General features: G+C 42.0%; 1 protein-coding gene across 6 annotated transcripts in view; it reads left to right on the top strand.

The window, feature by feature from the left end:
- Positions 1-17,090, top strand: part of ank1b (ankyrin 1, erythrocytic b) — a 97,340-nt gene that overhangs the window by 61,394 nt on the left and 18,856 nt on the right. For 5 of the 6 annotated variants that reach the window (XM_071204974.1, XM_034095709.2, XM_071204975.1 and 2 more), the window contains exons 8-33: positions 882-980; positions 1,133-1,231; positions 1,717-1,914; positions 3,470-3,568; positions 4,050-4,148; positions 4,574-4,672; positions 4,883-5,080; positions 5,370-5,468; positions 5,650-5,748; positions 5,941-6,138; positions 6,236-6,334; positions 6,850-6,948; positions 7,142-7,240; positions 7,911-8,003; positions 8,177-8,249; positions 8,408-8,428; positions 9,682-9,805; positions 10,045-10,108; positions 10,381-10,493; positions 11,667-11,891; positions 12,513-12,667; positions 12,928-13,139; positions 15,028-15,232; positions 15,791-15,887; positions 15,985-16,213; positions 16,947-17,075. In XM_071204974.1, the coding sequence (XP_071061075.1) occupies positions 882-980; positions 1,133-1,231; positions 1,717-1,914; positions 3,470-3,568; positions 4,050-4,148; positions 4,574-4,672; positions 4,883-5,080; positions 5,370-5,468; positions 5,650-5,748; positions 5,941-6,138; positions 6,236-6,334; positions 6,850-6,948; positions 7,142-7,240; positions 7,911-8,003; positions 8,177-8,249; positions 8,408-8,428; positions 9,682-9,805; positions 10,045-10,108; positions 10,381-10,493; positions 11,667-11,891; positions 12,513-12,667; positions 12,928-13,139; positions 15,028-15,232; positions 15,791-15,887; positions 15,985-16,213; positions 16,947-17,075 (3,324 nt within the window). The remainder of the gene's footprint in view (positions 1-881; positions 981-1,132; positions 1,232-1,716; positions 1,915-3,469; positions 3,569-4,049; positions 4,149-4,573; positions 4,673-4,882; positions 5,081-5,369; positions 5,469-5,649; positions 5,749-5,940; positions 6,139-6,235; positions 6,335-6,849; positions 6,949-7,141; positions 7,241-7,910; positions 8,004-8,176; positions 8,250-8,407; positions 8,429-9,681; positions 9,806-10,044; positions 10,109-10,380; positions 10,494-11,666; positions 11,892-12,512; positions 12,668-12,927; positions 13,140-15,027; positions 15,233-15,790; positions 15,888-15,984; positions 16,214-16,946; positions 17,076-17,090) is intronic. The other variant, XM_034095707.2, reaches the window with a different exon arrangement.

Raw genomic sequence — 17,090 nt, 5'->3', positions numbered from 1 at the left:
TTCACATAACAGGTATGCATGCGCGGCAAACATCTGAAATGCGTACCGTCACTTGTCTCACTAAGCGCATTTGCGTATACCGACGGACTTGTGAAGCATTTCCAGAAGGATACTCATTTACAGAGTCGGTCGTCGGTCGCCGTGCGGACAGACGGGGCTGCTGTTAACGTCGGTGTGTACAACGGAATTGTGCCACAACTTCCGGCACAACTTCCGGCGCAAGTTCCACACGCGGGATCCACACGCGGGATCCACTAGACATCACTACGTAGCACTTGCAAATATGAAACCTGAGAATTAGCTAAATAGGGCCACTTTAAGGGGGACCTATCATGCAAAATGCACTTTTGTACGTCTTTTATACATGAATATGTGTCCCCAGTGTGTCAGGAAACTCACCAAGTGTCAGAAAACACAACCCTCTCTCTTTTCCTCTATACCCAAATCTCTAAAAACGGGGCTGCAACGGATCTGATACAGACTGATAGAGATTTGAAAGTTCTCTGACGTCAGGAACGAGGAGCTCCGCCTCTATGGGCAACTCTCCACCTATCAGGAGGAGACAGCCACGGCCATTTCCGTTCAAAAGCGCTGGATACGCTGTAGTACATATGCCAGGCCTGTAGGTGGCGCTGTAGTCTGCCACCAAAGCTGTGAAGAAGACTTCTCACAGATTCAGCCCCTGCAAAAACAGGGCTAAAAAAGAGCAAATGGAGCGAAATGAGGCATGGCTAAAATGCATGATCTGTTTGGTATTTTGAAAAAAAAACTTCGCAGACATGTTTTGTATAGGTGTGGCCCTATAATGCGTTACATTAACAGTCTTTAGACTTTATGCTTTGATGATTATTAAACCTGACTTTCTTCCGCTTCTTCTCTAGAACGGCATCACGCCCCTTCACATAGCCGCCAGGAGGGGCAACGTGATGATGGTCAGACTACTGCTGGACAGAGGAGCTCAGATTGATGCCCTGACAAAGGTAGTGTTCTGCTCAGCTCCACTTCTTTGGCATTTATTCACTTACGCTTTCCAAAATCCACCCCCTCCATCTGTCTTCCTCCCTGCTGATTTGCTCATTCCTGTCTCTTGTGTAATTTTCCAATTGCTCTCCTTGTCCCTCTTTCATTGTAGGATGAGCTGACTCCTCTCCACTGTGCCGCCAGGAACGGTCATGTTCGCATTATCGAGTTCCTGCTGGAACACGGTGCTCCCATCCAGGCTAAAACCAAGGTAGATGATGAAAAAGTGCAGTCGCTGGGGTTGCATTTCAGCCATCACTAACCTTAGAAGCTCGGATATCAGCAGTGATCCTCAGGGTTTACTGTTCAGTACTGATTTGTTCTTGGTCAATCTAAGATATTCTACTGAGTGAGATTCTATCTTGTAGGACACTTTCCCAAGGCCAACAGAAAATCAGCATATAAATCAGATTGTTAAAAACTAAAACACTTTCATCCAATTTTGGATAATGATCTTAAATCAATAAGATTTACTCGTGGGTCTGTTTATTGAGCATGCTAGGCAATTACATCAGAGCAAATACCATCATTACAAGATTCATTGCCAGTATTATTTCCAAGTACTTTTAGCACACTGTGTTGATTATATACCCTCTAATGACTCTATCATGAACATAATAAATGTTTTCTGACTGTATCTGATTTATGAACATCCCTCTCTCTCCCTATCTTCTTCCCGTTCTGTCTCTCCTACAGAATGGTCTCTCCCCCATCCACATGTCAGCTCAGGGGGATCACATGGACTGTGTCCGGCAGCTGCTGCAGTACAACGCTGAGATTGATGACATCACGCTGGACCACCTAACCCCTCTTCATGTAGCAGCCCACTGCGGTCACAGCCGGATGGCCAAAGTCCTTCTGGACAAGGGGGCCAAAGCCAATGCAAGAGCTTTGGTAGGGTTTGTTTTAATGTTTGTTGTTGACTATAAATTACTTTCTCAAAGTTTGGGGCGGTGGTGGCGAAGTCGATAGGGACTTGGCTTGGCAACTGGAAGGTCGCCACTGCTCCCCGGGCGCTGTTCAAAATGGCAGCCCACTGCTCCTAACACTAGGATGGGTGAAATGCAGAGAAACAATTTCCCAACAGGGATTAATAAAGTATATCAAATCAAATCAAAAATCAAAAAAGTTGAATTCAACAATCAACCAAGAAGGCATGACTGTTCAATGTCCAAATATGTATTTCAGAATGTACTTATTTATGTATAATTTACCCATCTGTTATGATACGGTCTAGATGTATTTATTTAATTCAAAACATGAACAATTTAGCCTGGGAAGGAATGTGAAGGGGCATCAAAATGTAATGACATAAATAACTTTCCCTGAGAATCTTAAGTGTTTCCTTTAAAAAACGCATGAGTTTCCTCACTAAAGAGTTCAGGTTAAACTATACTTTAAACTGTGATTGTTCAGCAAATATCCCCATAAATAGTTGAGTTATTAATGTTGCAGAACAGCGTTTGCACTGCAATGTGTTTCAAAGATATGAGATGCTACTTTTGCTAAAAGGAAAGCAAGAAAAGATGCTGATTCAGCAGGTGCAGGGATTTACTGAGCTGAAAGGAGCTTTTCATATTTGAAAGCAGCTGTGGACAGCAGATGCTGTAAGAATCACCCCCAATCAGTGTACACTGATTTAGGCTTACTGACTATTGATTGAAGTATTATATATATATATATATATATATAAAATGTATCTATATTTTAAGATTTAATCAGTTGTAGCGGCACATCTGCATAAAATATGAAGCACTGGTTAATAGTCTGATCCTTAACGAATACACTTCTTTCACATTCAGCTGATATCTCTTCCTGGTCTGCTAGTGTGCACTTGTGCTGATAAAAAGTCCTGGCTCTGTACAAATAATACAAACAAAGACAGCAAAAACATTGTGCTGCGAAATGCGGAAGCACTTTTTATCACCCATCTATTATTTTTCTGACCTTGGATTTTATTCCACCTCGATGTTGCTCCTCGTGATAATAGGAACATGTAAATCTTTTACGCCCACTTTAAAGTGAATTCAATATTAAATCACTATATTGTATACACTATTATCCATTCCCACATCCACACTCTGCAGCTTTGGGGACAGAGCCTTCTCAGTGGCTCTGGAATTCCCTCCCTAAAGGTCTTCGTGACTCTGAGTCCCTCACAGTCTTTCAGTCCCGCCTCAAAACACATCTTTTCAACTCTGTCTACCCATAAGCCCCCCTCCCCCCTCTCAATCAACTTCCTCTTGACTGCCATTTTATTTTTTATTTATTTTACTATACTTACTTGTTTGCCTGTCCTTGTTTGTCTACCCTCCCTCATACTGTAAAGCGTCTTTGAGTTGTAGAAAAGCGCTATATAAATATAATGTATTATTATTATATTAGAATATCACCATCACTGTACATAGAACAAAGAAACATTTTCAGAGATGTTTCCTTATGTTTCCAGAATGGCTTCACACCTCTCCATATTGCCTGCAAGAAGAACCACATGCGGTCCATGGACCTGCTGCTCAAGCACTCCGCTTCCCTAGAAGCTGTCACAGAGGTGAGACAATGTGACCACCTGGGACACGCTCTTCTGACGGAAAGAAAAGTGTTCACTCAAGTGCCCTCATAAAGCACTCCTGGTTATTTATATTTAGCATTTTTCTCTGTTTGTGCTTCTTACATGAACATTTAAGAACATGTGTTATGTGTCATTCAGATGTGGCTAAAGAACTAGAATGTCGCTTTAGTTTGTTTTAATGCTTTCATATTGAGCTCTAGTGACGTGTGTGTGTGTGTGTGTGTGTGTGTGTGTGTGTGTGTGTGTGTGTGTGTGTGTGTGTGTGTGTGTGTGTGTGTGTGTGTGTGTGTGTGTGTGTGTGTGTGTGTGTGTGTGTGTGTGTGTGTGTGTGTGTGTGTGTGTGTGTGTGTGTGTGTGTGTGTGTGTGTGTGTGTGTGTGTGTGTGTGTGTGTGTGTGTGTGTGTGTGTGTGTGTGTGTGTGTGTGTGTGTGTGTGTGTGTGTGTGCGTGCGTGCGTGCAGTCTGGTCTCACTCCTCTTCATGTAGCAGCATTCATGGGCCATCTGAACATAGTGAAGAACCTGGTCCAGAGAGGGGCTTCACCTAATGCTTCCAATGTGGTGAGAACCCTTCTTTTTTTTTACCCATAAACTTAATTTTCTCTTCTCTCTCAATGACACATTGCAATTTTTTTTTTATTGAGAATTAATTCCACACTTAATTCAATAATTTATTACATGGGAAGATTCATTTCGTAGGTCACACGTTAAACAATTAGCCAGAAATGGATTAAGCAATGAAAGTAAATCCTGTTAATTGTTTCTTAATCACTGAAATGAATGGACAGTGTTTTGAACTATGAGCCCCGATATGAATAGGGTGGATTAAAAAAGATCTTGCTCATATTAAAGAAGAACTGTGTCAGACTTGGTTTATACATTTATCATATTCAGGATTATGCAATAATTGACATATTAATTGAAAATCTCAGTTACATTGATAATAGTTTTATAGATTGACGGTTGTCTGTTTTTAACCTCATCAGAAAGTGGAGACTCCCCTCCACATGGCCTCCAGGGCAGGACACTGTGAAGTGGCTGCGTTCCTGCTGCAGAACGCAGCACAAGCGGATGCCAGAGCTAAGGTACAAGCCACTACAACCCTAAACAAACGTTTCTAACTTTAATGTTTGTAAGCCACTTCTGCTTTCAAACTTCAGGGAATGTTTCATAAAGCCCACCTTAAGCACATAATAAAGGGTGTCTGGATAGCCGTGTGACTCCATTGCCCTGTACTTAATGATATCTGTTTCCCTGTTTTAAATATGAATTTCCCTTTTTCTCCTTGTGTCCAGGATGATCAGACACCTCTACACTGTGCGGCCCGCATGGGCCACAAGGAACTTGTAAAGCTGCTTCTTGAGCACAAAGCCAGCCCCGACGCAGCTACTACTGCGGGCCACACGCCCCTACACATCTCTGCTCGGGAGGGACACGTCCACACCATCCGGATACTGTTGGACGCTGGGGCGCAGCAGGTCAAGATGACAAAGGTATGGCTTCGTAATGTGCAATAATGCATTACTGCAAGAATCGCCTCAACTGAACTATGTTAGAAACTACTAAAGGCAAACATGTTTTGTTTTGTGCTCGGAGATCTTACTTTTAGTATTCCACTTTAGCATCAGAATTGGGTATTATTGTGAATGAAGTCATACTAGGTCAAACGTACTACTGATTTGTGTTTATAACAACATGAGATGAAAGAAAAAAATGGCCTTTTCTGTTTGTTTTTTCCAACAACAGAGAATATAATGACAGAATGCTTTTTCTTTTGAGCAGAAAGGCTTCACTCCCCTCCACGTGGCCTCTAAATACGGGAAGGTGGACGTGGCCGAGCTCCTCCTGGAGAGAGGGGCCAACCCTAACGCTGCTGGGAAGGTGAGACAGTCCCTGAAGTACACACACACACACAATACAGTCCTTTTTACACACCTGTGAAGAGCCTGAAGTGTGACCAAATAGCGGCATTTTTGGATGTATATATTATCACGGTATGTGTTTCATATATACATGTTTTTGCGTGTGTGTCTATATACGTGTACATGTGTGTGTTTAACAGAACGGTCTGACACCCCTTCATGTGGCAGTCCATCACAACAACCTGGATGTTGTTAGACTCCTGGTCAGCAAGGGAGGATCTGCACACAGCACTGCCCGAGTAAGATGCTCACTACTGTGTGTGCGTGCACAGCGACACACAGGCCAAATGAGTGTGTGATACTCGGAGATACAGTACCTTACATAACAACCATTTTCTCCGTGGCACTGACAGCATTTCATCTCAAATTAAACATGTATAGTGCTAAGAAAAGCCATGCCCACTCGTGTGTGTCCTTGTTTCTCGCCTCAGAATGGTTACACTGCCCTGCACATAGCGGCCAAGCAGAACCAGATGGAGGTGGCAAGTTGTCTGCTGCAGAACGGGGCGATAACAAACGCTGAGTCGCTCCAAGGCATCACGTCCCTACACCTGGCTGCTCAGGAGGGGCGGCCCGACATGGTGGCGCTTCTCATCTCAAAACAGGCCAACGTGAATCTGGGAAACAAGGTAAAGTAGAACCATGGATCGGAACGAAGCAATAGTGGATTGACATATCTTTCCACCATTACAAACAACCCTTCCCTTTATCCCTTCTGTCTTTTAGAACGGGTTGACCCCTCTGCATCTTGTGGCTCAGGAAGGTCATGTGGGAATCGCTGACACGTTGGTCAAACAGGGAGCTTCTGTTCACGCTGCGTCACGGGTAAGTGACACCGCCTCCTCTGGTACACGCAATGATAGAACGGGTATTATTACACGAGAAGAGTAGATCGATGATTCCACTTAAGGAGGCAGTGTCCTAACGTAGTCTTCTCCTGCTGGGACAGCCAATAGACTGAATATGCCAGACTTCACAGCCTTTTGTCATAGCTGTCATTAATAGTTTCCATATATAATATTCATGACACAGCTTTAAGTCTCCTATCCCTGTCCATGTTGGAATGAAGAAGTGTTTAGCAATTTCATATAATTGGAGTTTCCGTATTAAACAAGTGAATATTTAATGTTAACTAGTCAAAGCAGCTCATCTGTGTTTACATTACATTACATTGCATTTAGCTGACGCTTTTATCCAAAGCGACTTACAAATGTTTAAGATGTAAAAAATTAGAAAAGTCTATTTCATATCTTTAAGAAAAAATATGAAAGCTGCCTTTTTTGTACTATTTGGAATCACAAGTATTTATACACCTGTCTCTCCCTTGTGTCGTGTCTCAGATGGGATACACACCCCTGCATGTGGCCTGTCACTATGGCAACATCAAAATGGTGAAGTTTCTTCTGCAGCAGCAGGCCCATGCGAATTGCAAGACGAGGGTAAGCGTCGTCTCACTTTCATATTATATATATCTCAGTGTCTTTTGTTTACCCGTTAGTCCTGTGAAGCTTCATCAATGTGTTAAATACGCCGTAAGAGGAGCATGGTTTTAGCATTCCATAATCATAGATGGAAATACTTGTTCTGTGTTTCTCCATCTTTCTGACCTCCCTCCTTTTTCTTCCCCTGCAGATGGGCTACACTCCCCTGCATCAGGCGGCTCAGCAGGGCCACACTGACATAGTCACCCTGCTGTTGAAACATGGAGCGCTGCCCAATGAGATTACCACGGTGAGACACTTTTAGGAATACCTCTTTCAGATACAATCTTCCTCTCTACACCCTTCAATCCCACTGTACCTGCTCTCTCAGATCTCTGGGCCAAGATAAACAGGTGTCCTATAGATAATGTGAAAACTAAAAGCAAAGGACGCTATGGAGGCAAGCATCTGACATGTGACATACGTTCTGTAATCTACTTTGACAACATGACTCAAATGGCTTGATAGACTTTAATTTAGTAAAACAATAAGATAAAAATACAAGTTACTAGTCAACCGTCATTTTTGAAATCTGACGAGGTCCCAATTCAAATGAATACCATGATCACACACATTTTGCTAAATGCCCCCTTACAATCAAAGCACATCCTACATTTTCTTAAAGGAGATAGTCAGCATACTGTTCTGTAATATCATCTTTTGTACTAGAGTGCATCACTTATAGAATGGCCTGAAGGTTTGTAACATGTTTTTTGGTCTAAAATGAAGATGTGTAACCAATCTGGGGTGATTGTAATCAGTATGAAATGCTTTGGGAATTGATGTCATGTAATCTGACAGTCATCTGAGTATCACCGTTGTCTCCTGTTAACATTAATCCCTACAGTATATGCTGATGATGCTGTATTGTATGTATGCACTCTATAATGTATTGTGTTGTTTCCCATCTCTCCGTACAGAATGGGACGTCTCCCCTGGGTATCGCTAAGCGGCTGGGCTACATCTCTGTCATCGATGTGCTCAAACTGGTTACCGAGGAGTCTGTCTCCGCGGTGAGCAACACGTCGTGCACGGTTCACATGGTTACACCAGTACGCAAGGAGTAGCCTTGACACATCGTGACTCAGCTGTTCAATGAACTAGTTGTCTTTTGATCAGGTTCAGTTTGCAAATATAATGCAGCAGTTCCACTCTGTCTAATGCCACCTCCTCCTGCTCCGCACAGATCACCACGGAGAAGCATCGCATGAGTTTCCCTGAGACAGTGGATGAGATTCTGGATGTTTCAGAGGACGAAGGTAGGATTTAAATATCTTATGTTAATCAACGATGATCCCTTATTTTAAACTTTGAAGAAGACTGTATGGGAGGTACACTGGCTTATTAATGAGTTTGTAAATGTTGATCATTTTTAAATGTTTGACTGTTTATAACACTTTTTCCATTTGCTTCGTAGGGGTTGCCCAGCTAACTTTAGGTAGGATTGTGTGTGTATCTCTGGCTTGTCCAGTCCGGTGGTTCGTGAATTTGTGCCTTCATCGCAAATCTCATTTTCTCTGTGTGTCACTAAGTGTCTTTTTAATCAGTTCTTCTGACTCTCAACTCCAGCCCTGTGCTCAGAGATTTATTTCCAAGATGTGTCTGTTTTCTCATCAGCGTGTAGTCACGACATGTTTTCCTTTTTACCAGCGTTCAATACACATCTGTTGGCGGACTAATTATTGACTGAACTCCAGTATTTCTGTCTTTAGAAGACAAACAGCTGCCTTCCAATCGAGCCATTTTTTAAATGAGTGCTCCTGCCTTTTACAGCCTAATTGATCAATGAGCTAAATTGCACACACGCTGCGTCCCAGCTGTGACACACACACAGTTGGCACTTATTCAATTGCTTTTCTGGTTTTAATCAAATATTTTTTACAACTAACATTAAAGCATTTTCACACACTCATTTCTATTCTATTTTGTTCGCGATGTTTAATGGTATTTCTTTTTCTTCTAACATGTTTTGAGTGTACCTGTACAGCTTGTCCTATTCAATGTTTAAATGTCTGTAAACAACTCTGTCTTGTGAAGTGTTTATTGTTTATCATTATTTCAACACCATTCGTTCTTAATAATAACTGAGGTATTTTCTCCTACACAGACACAACCATCACCACATGTGATTTCATCTTTAATGGGCATGCTCACAAAAAACATGCTGTCACCAGGTGGCTTGCAGTGTGCCGTCCATGCAGTGTCCTAAACTGTGTTAATATTCACTGTCTTACCAAACCTATTCTTTCACTCCTTTGGTTTCCATCGGCTCTGGTTGTTGTTGGTTTAATCGGTTGAAATAAAACATCGCTTTGTGGCCATTTTTTTTCTGTGGTATTCATTAAGGTGAAGTGATGGGAAGGATGGTGGTGTAACAATTAACTTTCGCCTATTGGGAATTGAATCGAGTGGCATTATTTTGACCTAAGTGGAGAGGTCAACCACAGTTCAAGATACTGTCACTCTTTAAAAAAGTAAAATAAGTTTCAATTAGGGGAATAAGGTGAATTCCGTATAGACAAAAATAATTAGTAGAAGAAATGGAGAGTTGAGATCAGCATCATTTTGCCCTGTATTCCCGTGGTCTCGTCCTTTTTTCGCTTTAATTATTTATGTGAAACCTTTTCTTTGCCTATTTGTTTCCCTCTTTGCTTCTTTTCCTTTTTTCTTATCTCTTCATTTGGCCCACAGGAGACGAGTTGCTCGGGATGGATGGAGGACGCTATTTGAAGCTTGACGACTTCAAGGACCAGGATGACGACTTCCTCTCCCCGAAGAAAACCTTCAGAGACTTCGAGGGCGGCATGGGAACATCGTAAGTCATTGTGTGCTCATATGTCTGGATAGGAAACTGCAGTTGAAAGTTGAAACTGTTTTTTTTTTTTTACATAACAGCTGAAATATAATGGTGTTAAATAGGTCATTTAATGGCTGCCATTTACAGTACATTATCTCTGTCTTAAATCATGAGAAGATTTGCTCTAACCATCTTTTATTGCCAAATAAAAGTCAGCTGTTTCTTGTCTTACATCATTCTCATTTCCTCCCCGACAGGCCCTACTCTCCTGGTATTCCCAGAATCCCTTGTGTGTCCCCGGAGACTGTACTGCTGGATCAGGTAGGCTTAGCTTGTGATATTAAGCATTCGTAAGCATTTGCTTCATTTTCCAATTGAAAACAGTTATTCATTTGTGAAAGACAAAAATAAGTCTTTTGTGGTTCAATTTTCTCTCTCTCTGGTTCTGTTTATGCCTCTTTCCATTATTGTTCCACTTGTCTCTGACTCAGTTGATTGTGCTTCTTTCTCTGCGCTTGCATTTTGACTGATGGTAATTTAATTGCCTCTCAATTTTCCCATGCCTGTCTTTTTCTCCCGCTCTCCGCCCTCAGCACACCCCCATCCCCCTGCCAAAGGAGTACGATGACGACTCTCTCATCCCGAGCAGCCCGGCTACAGAGACTTCAGACAACGTCAGCCCCGTGGCCAGCCCCATTCACACCGGGTCAGATAATACAACGTTTTGCTGCCTGTTAAACCACATTTTTGGAATACTTAAATATGTCATTGATTGATGCTGCTAGTCAGGCTCAGCATAAAGCAGGCGTTTTGTCAGACTCAGTGAGATTACAAGTACTAGGTCTCATTTTTAACTTGCTTTGATTAGATACTAATTGATAGTTAGTTATACAAAGAAAAAACAGAGGAACATATTCACATTTTTAACAATAATTCATCATTGCTAAAGTTGTGACATCCAAACATCAATGATGTGACTGAAGCACAGATACTCCGTTCTCCATAATTACAGATTCAGCATTTACACTGTTTATGACGATGACACTTGAGGATCATACAAAAAACACAACTGTCACACTGTTTACACTTTGATTAGATTGTAAACGCATTTAGAATCAGAAACAGGTTTATTGCCAGGTAGGTTCACACATACGAGGATTTTGACTTGATGTCATGGTGCATACATAAAATATAAAACAAAAAATCTTTAAGGACACCGTAATAAAATATAGTTAAATAGCAATAAATACATGAAAGTAAGGAATCTTTTAAGAAATGCATAATGTTAAAGCAGCATCATGTTAATCTGCCTAGTCATAATTTATGCACGGCACAATGAGTCAGCATTTAAAATGCAGAATATAAAGTGAGGGTATTAGAAAAGATAAGCCATGAGAGAAGAGTCACGCTGCCACACACACACACACACACACACACACCCCCCCCCCCCCCCCCCCCTCTGTATGAGGCTGCCTGTCCAATGCAAGATCAAGCAGCATGGGGCTCTTTTTTTAGGTCTTTGATGTCATTCTTGCTGCACTTCAGGGCCACTCCAGATGGCCGGCCCTCCTCTGACTCATTGAGAACAATGAAAGGAAAAGGGCACCCACATACTGAATGAGTGTCTCCTCTATTAATCACCCTGAAACAGACCAAGACCAGATCAATTCCCAACACTACTGAATGAAGTCTTCTCTCTCATTCAGGGGGAGAATTTCCCTGAGGAGAGCCCAGTATTGATTCTTAAATGTTATATTCCTAACCGACGTTATTGAACTCTAAATGCACCTTAATCACCATTTCATATAATTTGAAAATGATTAAATGATCGTGCAATCCTTTTTTAAATGTAATCATCGTGTCATTGTTTGTCTCTCAGCTTCCTGGTGAGTTTCATGGTGGACGCTCGAGGAGGCTCCATGCGAGGCAGCAGACATCACGGCCTGCGAGTCATCATCCCGCCGCGCACCTGCACAGCGCCGACACGCATCACCTGCCGCCTGGTCAAACCTCTGAAACTGACCACGCCCCCTCCGCTGGTGGAGGGGGAGGGGCTCGCTAGCCGTATCATCTCCTTAGGGCCGTCCAGTATGCAGTTCCTTGGGTGAGTCAACGTTTTTCCAGCTTTATGGCCTCCCTAGAAGCAATTTTATTTTTTCTGGGTCAGCCTGTATGTGCGTTTATGTTTAGCATGTGGCATTACCTAAATAGGATATGGATGCTTTTTTTTTGTGTTCATAATAATATTAAAGAAATGTGATGTATAATATTATATGTTTTCTGTTTAATATTTTCTTTACGTTTAGTTTCCTGCAATTTTTATAAAAAATGTTTTATTGTAAGATATGCTGGAAATGCATCCCAAATTCCAAATGAGACTGACACTAGAGGTAACAATAACTTGAACTGGATTTTATTGTAAGATAATGACAAAAACGTGTAATATAAATGACAAGCTTATGGTTAGGATGCCATCCAGTGGACAATCATGGCTCTGTATATCTCAGCACAAGGCTGTAAATGATGGTACAATCCATTCAACAGTAACATAATCCAATGTTTCGGTTTGAACTAGATTACAAAAGCTATTTTTTTGTAATAATACATGTTATTTATATAGCGCTTTTCCTTGTGATCAGAGCGCTTTTACATCCCTAATGAACAGAAAAAGCCTGAAACCTGATTCAAACCATGATTTTCATTCAGTTTTTGTTTTCTCTCACAGGCCAGTGATAGTAGAAATCCCTCACTTTGCCTCTCTGGGCCGAGGGGACCGGGAGCTCGTGGTCCTCCGCAGCGAAAACGGCTCGGTCTGGAAGGAGCATCGCAATCGCTATGGTGACGAAGTGCTGGAAACTATCCTGAATGGCATGGATGAAGGTCAGTACGATATAACTAATGACTGTTCCTGAGACCTTGCACGGCGACAGATAAGACAGTCCTAATCTTGATGTATGACCCTGGAGCTGCAGAGCAAAGGCACAGGAAGGAGAGGGGATACTTTTTTATGGGAATATTATCGAAGATCACAGAAGTTAACTTTTTCTCACATGGAAACACATTATTACACTGAAATTAACTCTCCTCTTTCCATGGATCCCTCTGTGTCTCTTGTTTCTCCTTCCTCTTCCTGTGTGTAGACCTCGAGAATCACGATGAGCTGGACAAGAAGAGAATCCGTCGGATCATCTCCACTGACTTCCCCCTCTACTTCGCCGTGGTCTCCCGCATTCAGCAGGAGAGCGATCTGATTGGTCCAGAGGGCGCTCGGTTGACCAGTAAGCTAGTGCCACGAGTCGAGGCCATCTTTCCCGAGACGGCCGTCACCAAGAGAGTGAGACTGGGGCTGCAGGTAAGACGAGGAGATGGAAGGAATGAACAAGAGGAGAGTGGATTGCACATTTAAAAACATGACATTAAAGATCCTGTAGAGCTTTTTTTGATTAGCTTAGGTGTGTGTTGCTTTGCTCGCAGAACTGAGACAATCGGCTGCTTTTGATCAATTACAGAGAACAAATGTTAGAAGTACAAAACAGCTGGCTCTCAGTCTGTGACTTAATGGTCCGTGCCAACGAGTTTACCTTCAGTCTGTGCTGCGCTGTGGAGAGTTGGCACGTTCCATATCCTGAAGTTGATGATCTGTCTGTTTGACAAACGACAGGCCTAAATATGTTTGAGCCGTGCTATCCGTCATTGAGACTGAGAGTGTGCTTCAATCTTGCTGTTTGAACAAAGTTCATGAATTATTCCATCAGTTGTTGCAAACATGACAGGCAGCCAATCCATTTTAGACTCTGGCCATTTTTCAATGTCGAGTAAAGCTGCTTCAGAGCCACTATTTCAAGTATACTACGTCATCGAGTGGCGCCGAAGGACTGTTTAAAATGCATGTTAAATGCCCAGCATTCGGCGCCACTCGATGACGTAGTATACTTGAAATAGTGGCTCTGCAGCATGTGTACTCGACATTGAGAAACGGCCCCTGTATTTGTGTATCCAGCGTTGTTTTGATATTTACTACAAATCTTTAGCTGAACCTGATCTGAATCCAACAACTCCAATAAAAGGAAATTATGAAAAAGCTAAAGGATGTTGAAATGCCTTAGTAACTGGTCAGCAGTAATGTCAAATATGGATGTTTGTACTAAATGTCTAAAATATTCAAAAACAGTGGTATGGTTATTTACTATTTTAAACATTAACCTCTTCCTCTTAGATTCGTGTTATGTCATAGGTTTGAAGCACCTTTTTTTATATATCTTTGTGACAAAAAGTCATGACTACATCAGCAAAAATCAAAGTTTACATGTTGGAAGAAAATCCGGGTAAACCAGAGTTTAACGCTGACAAACTCACGTTACTGACAGTGCTGACAACATTAACAAACGTCCAGTCAACATGTTTGATTTCAAACGACAATAAACTCTGATTGCTGCCTTGAAGTAAGTGGCATCACTTTTTTGTTCCAACAATGCGTCGTGTAAAATCAACAAAACTGTTTTAAATTACACTGACATATTAAGGGTCTTTTTAAAGACTATAAAGTTGCCAAAACTAGACCTGAGATATATCACATTGTGTCATGTCATACTGCACCATTTCTAAATTAGCATGCGTACAGGGTGTCTGTCTGCAAATGTGTGTTTGACTGTCCACAGACACACACACTTGGTTTAACTCATGCTGACTGCCTTTTTGGTTTTTGTGGAGATTATGACGGATTATGGGTTCTCCACATTTTTTATTTGTGGTCACTTCACATTGTTTACATTTCACATTGTCCGTCAGATCACTGATTCGTCACAGCACTGATGTTATTTCAGGAACCTGCATGGGTCAGAGTCTTTGCTTTGCCTTATGCTGCTCTGTTTATGTTTTTCCTTTTTTATCCAGCCATTCATCACTCCTCAGTTGCCTGATTTAAGTTGTGAGCCACACTGACCGAGCTGATGCACTGATCTGAGCTGGGTCAGGTGTGAAATATGAGTTGGTTGCATGTGTGAGTATGGCTGTGGATTTCATGTTTCAGTCAATTGCACATTTTCTTTTTGTATCCTCCCCTTACTTCTATTCCCTGCCTTTGCACACTCCTTTAGAATCACCTACCTGTACTTCCTGCCGTTTTATATTGTGTCTGTGCTTCTCTTCCCCCCAGCCTTCTTGACCTCCATTTCCTTCAAACTACCTTTTTTGTGCATCTTTCTTTTTAACGAGCTTATCCTCCACCACTTACTTCTCAGGCGCAGCCAATCCCTGATGAACTGCTGACTCAGCAGCTTGGCAACCAGGCGACCTTCAGCCCAGTTGTCACCATCGAACCACGGCGACGCAAATTCCACCGTCCAATCGGGTTGCGCATCCCTCTGCCACCATCCTGGCGGGAGAGTCCTCGAGATGCTGGGGAGGGCGACACCACCAGCCTGCGCCTCCTCTGCAGTGTCATCGGTAGGAGCCACATGACCTTCAAACATTATTTTTATTTTGTATTTATTGGATTGGTCTAATGTGCTGCAAAAGGGTGTATTTGTACATGTTTTATGTTTTGCTTTTTACACAGCTTAGTTGAATACTTAATTCTGATTGGTCAATTTGGATATTCAGCAGTCTGCTCTTTTTTGATAACAGACTGTTGCTATGGCTACTCTGATTGAGGGACTGTGTGTATTCATATGAATCTGCGGAAAGAAGTCCGGTCAATGTATGATCAGCTGTGGTAAAAAAAAAACACATTAGTTTCCCTTTACCATACTTTTTGAATATTCATTTTTAAATGTGTGTGCAGTTCAGCCATTGGTACTAGAATGGACGGTTTTTTCTTAGCAGAAGCAATACAATCATTATTATTCAATAATTCAGGTTGCAATCAATATTTTATGTCGAAATTCAGGTTTTTCGTTTCTAAGTAGCCGTGTAATAGGCGGGTTAACATGTCCTGCTCACCCTGTGGTGGGTGGCTGTCTTTTGTCCTTACATGAATGACACAATGTAGCTATTATCTCTCAGGTGGCACAGCTCCAGCTCAGTGGGAAGACATCACTGGAACCACGAAGCTAATGTACGCACACAGCTGTGCCAACTTCACCACCAACGTTTCTGCAAGGTGAGCGCCTCAGCGGAACTCAAAACAAACGCATTACCAATCAGCTTTCCCTGCTCCCTTTGCACACTTCTTATTTATCTTCTCTTACCTTATCTAGATTCTGGCTGGCAGACTGTCCGCGCACGGCAGAGGCAGTGACCTTTGCCAATTTGCTGTACCGCGAGTTGATGGCTGTTCCATATATGGCCAAGTTTGTTGTTTTTGCTAAGATGAATGAAGCACGTGAGGGACGCTTGCGTTGTTACTGCATGACAGATGACAAGATGGACAAAACACTGGAGCTGCATGAAAACTTCACCGAAGTGGCCCGCAGTCGAGACATAGAGGTCAGCACAGTGGCAAAGCAAGATGTTGCCAAGGTCACAAAAAGGGAAAAGTGTTGAGGAAAGCAAGGAGGGCTTATTCAAATGTATTGCATTTTCATAACTCTTAACACGGGAAAAATATGTATCGGCCCACTTTTGAGCAATGATAGTTTCGAAAGAATGATTACCATAAATAAAGTTGAATTATAGCTACTAAAAAGTCAATAGCATAAGATGATGCAAGAAGCATGCTAAAGAGAAAAGACACTAACACTACTGCTGGCATTGCTTCCAAAAGGTCTCCATCTTTGGAGACATGATCCTGGAATTAGAGAGTGTTCTTCAATGCAGAGGAGTAGGAGTTTGTGTCTTAAGATATTGATCCACACTGGCTGTTTAAAAGAACGATTAGACTCCATTGCTGATATGATTTATCTTGTCTAGGGCTGCAACTACTGATTATGTTCTTTATCGATTGATCCACCATTCATTATTTCAAGTAGTACATAATCAAAGTCTATGAAATGTCAAAAATGGCTTTCTTGTTCGATCAAATACCCAACAAATATATTATATGACAAAGAAAAGAGGCCTGAATCCAAGAATTCTGCATTTGTTTTACAATTTCTGCTTGAAAAATGACTGAAAGGATGAATCGATAAATCAAAATAGTATTGCCATTATGTCGACTGATCAACTTAACGGTTCAGCTTTAATCTTGTACCCGTTAACATCTACTAAAAACTTCCCCCAGCTTATGGAGGGCATGCCGCTGCATCTAGAATGTTCCGGAAACCTGGTGCCCATCAGGAAGGCCACGCAGCAGCCTCGCAGCTTCAGCTTCCAGGCCTTCAGAGACAACCGGCTGCCCGTCTCCGTCAAGGTCTGTCTCTATCCC

The sequence above is a fragment of the Pseudochaenichthys georgianus genome, chromosome 12 (genome assembly GCF_902827115.2).
Source record: "Pseudochaenichthys georgianus chromosome 12, fPseGeo1.2, whole genome shotgun sequence".
Classification (NCBI taxonomy): Eukaryota; Metazoa; Chordata; class Actinopteri; order Perciformes; family Channichthyidae; genus Pseudochaenichthys; species Pseudochaenichthys georgianus.
This window is presented reverse-complemented; position numbering and strand designations above follow the sequence as displayed.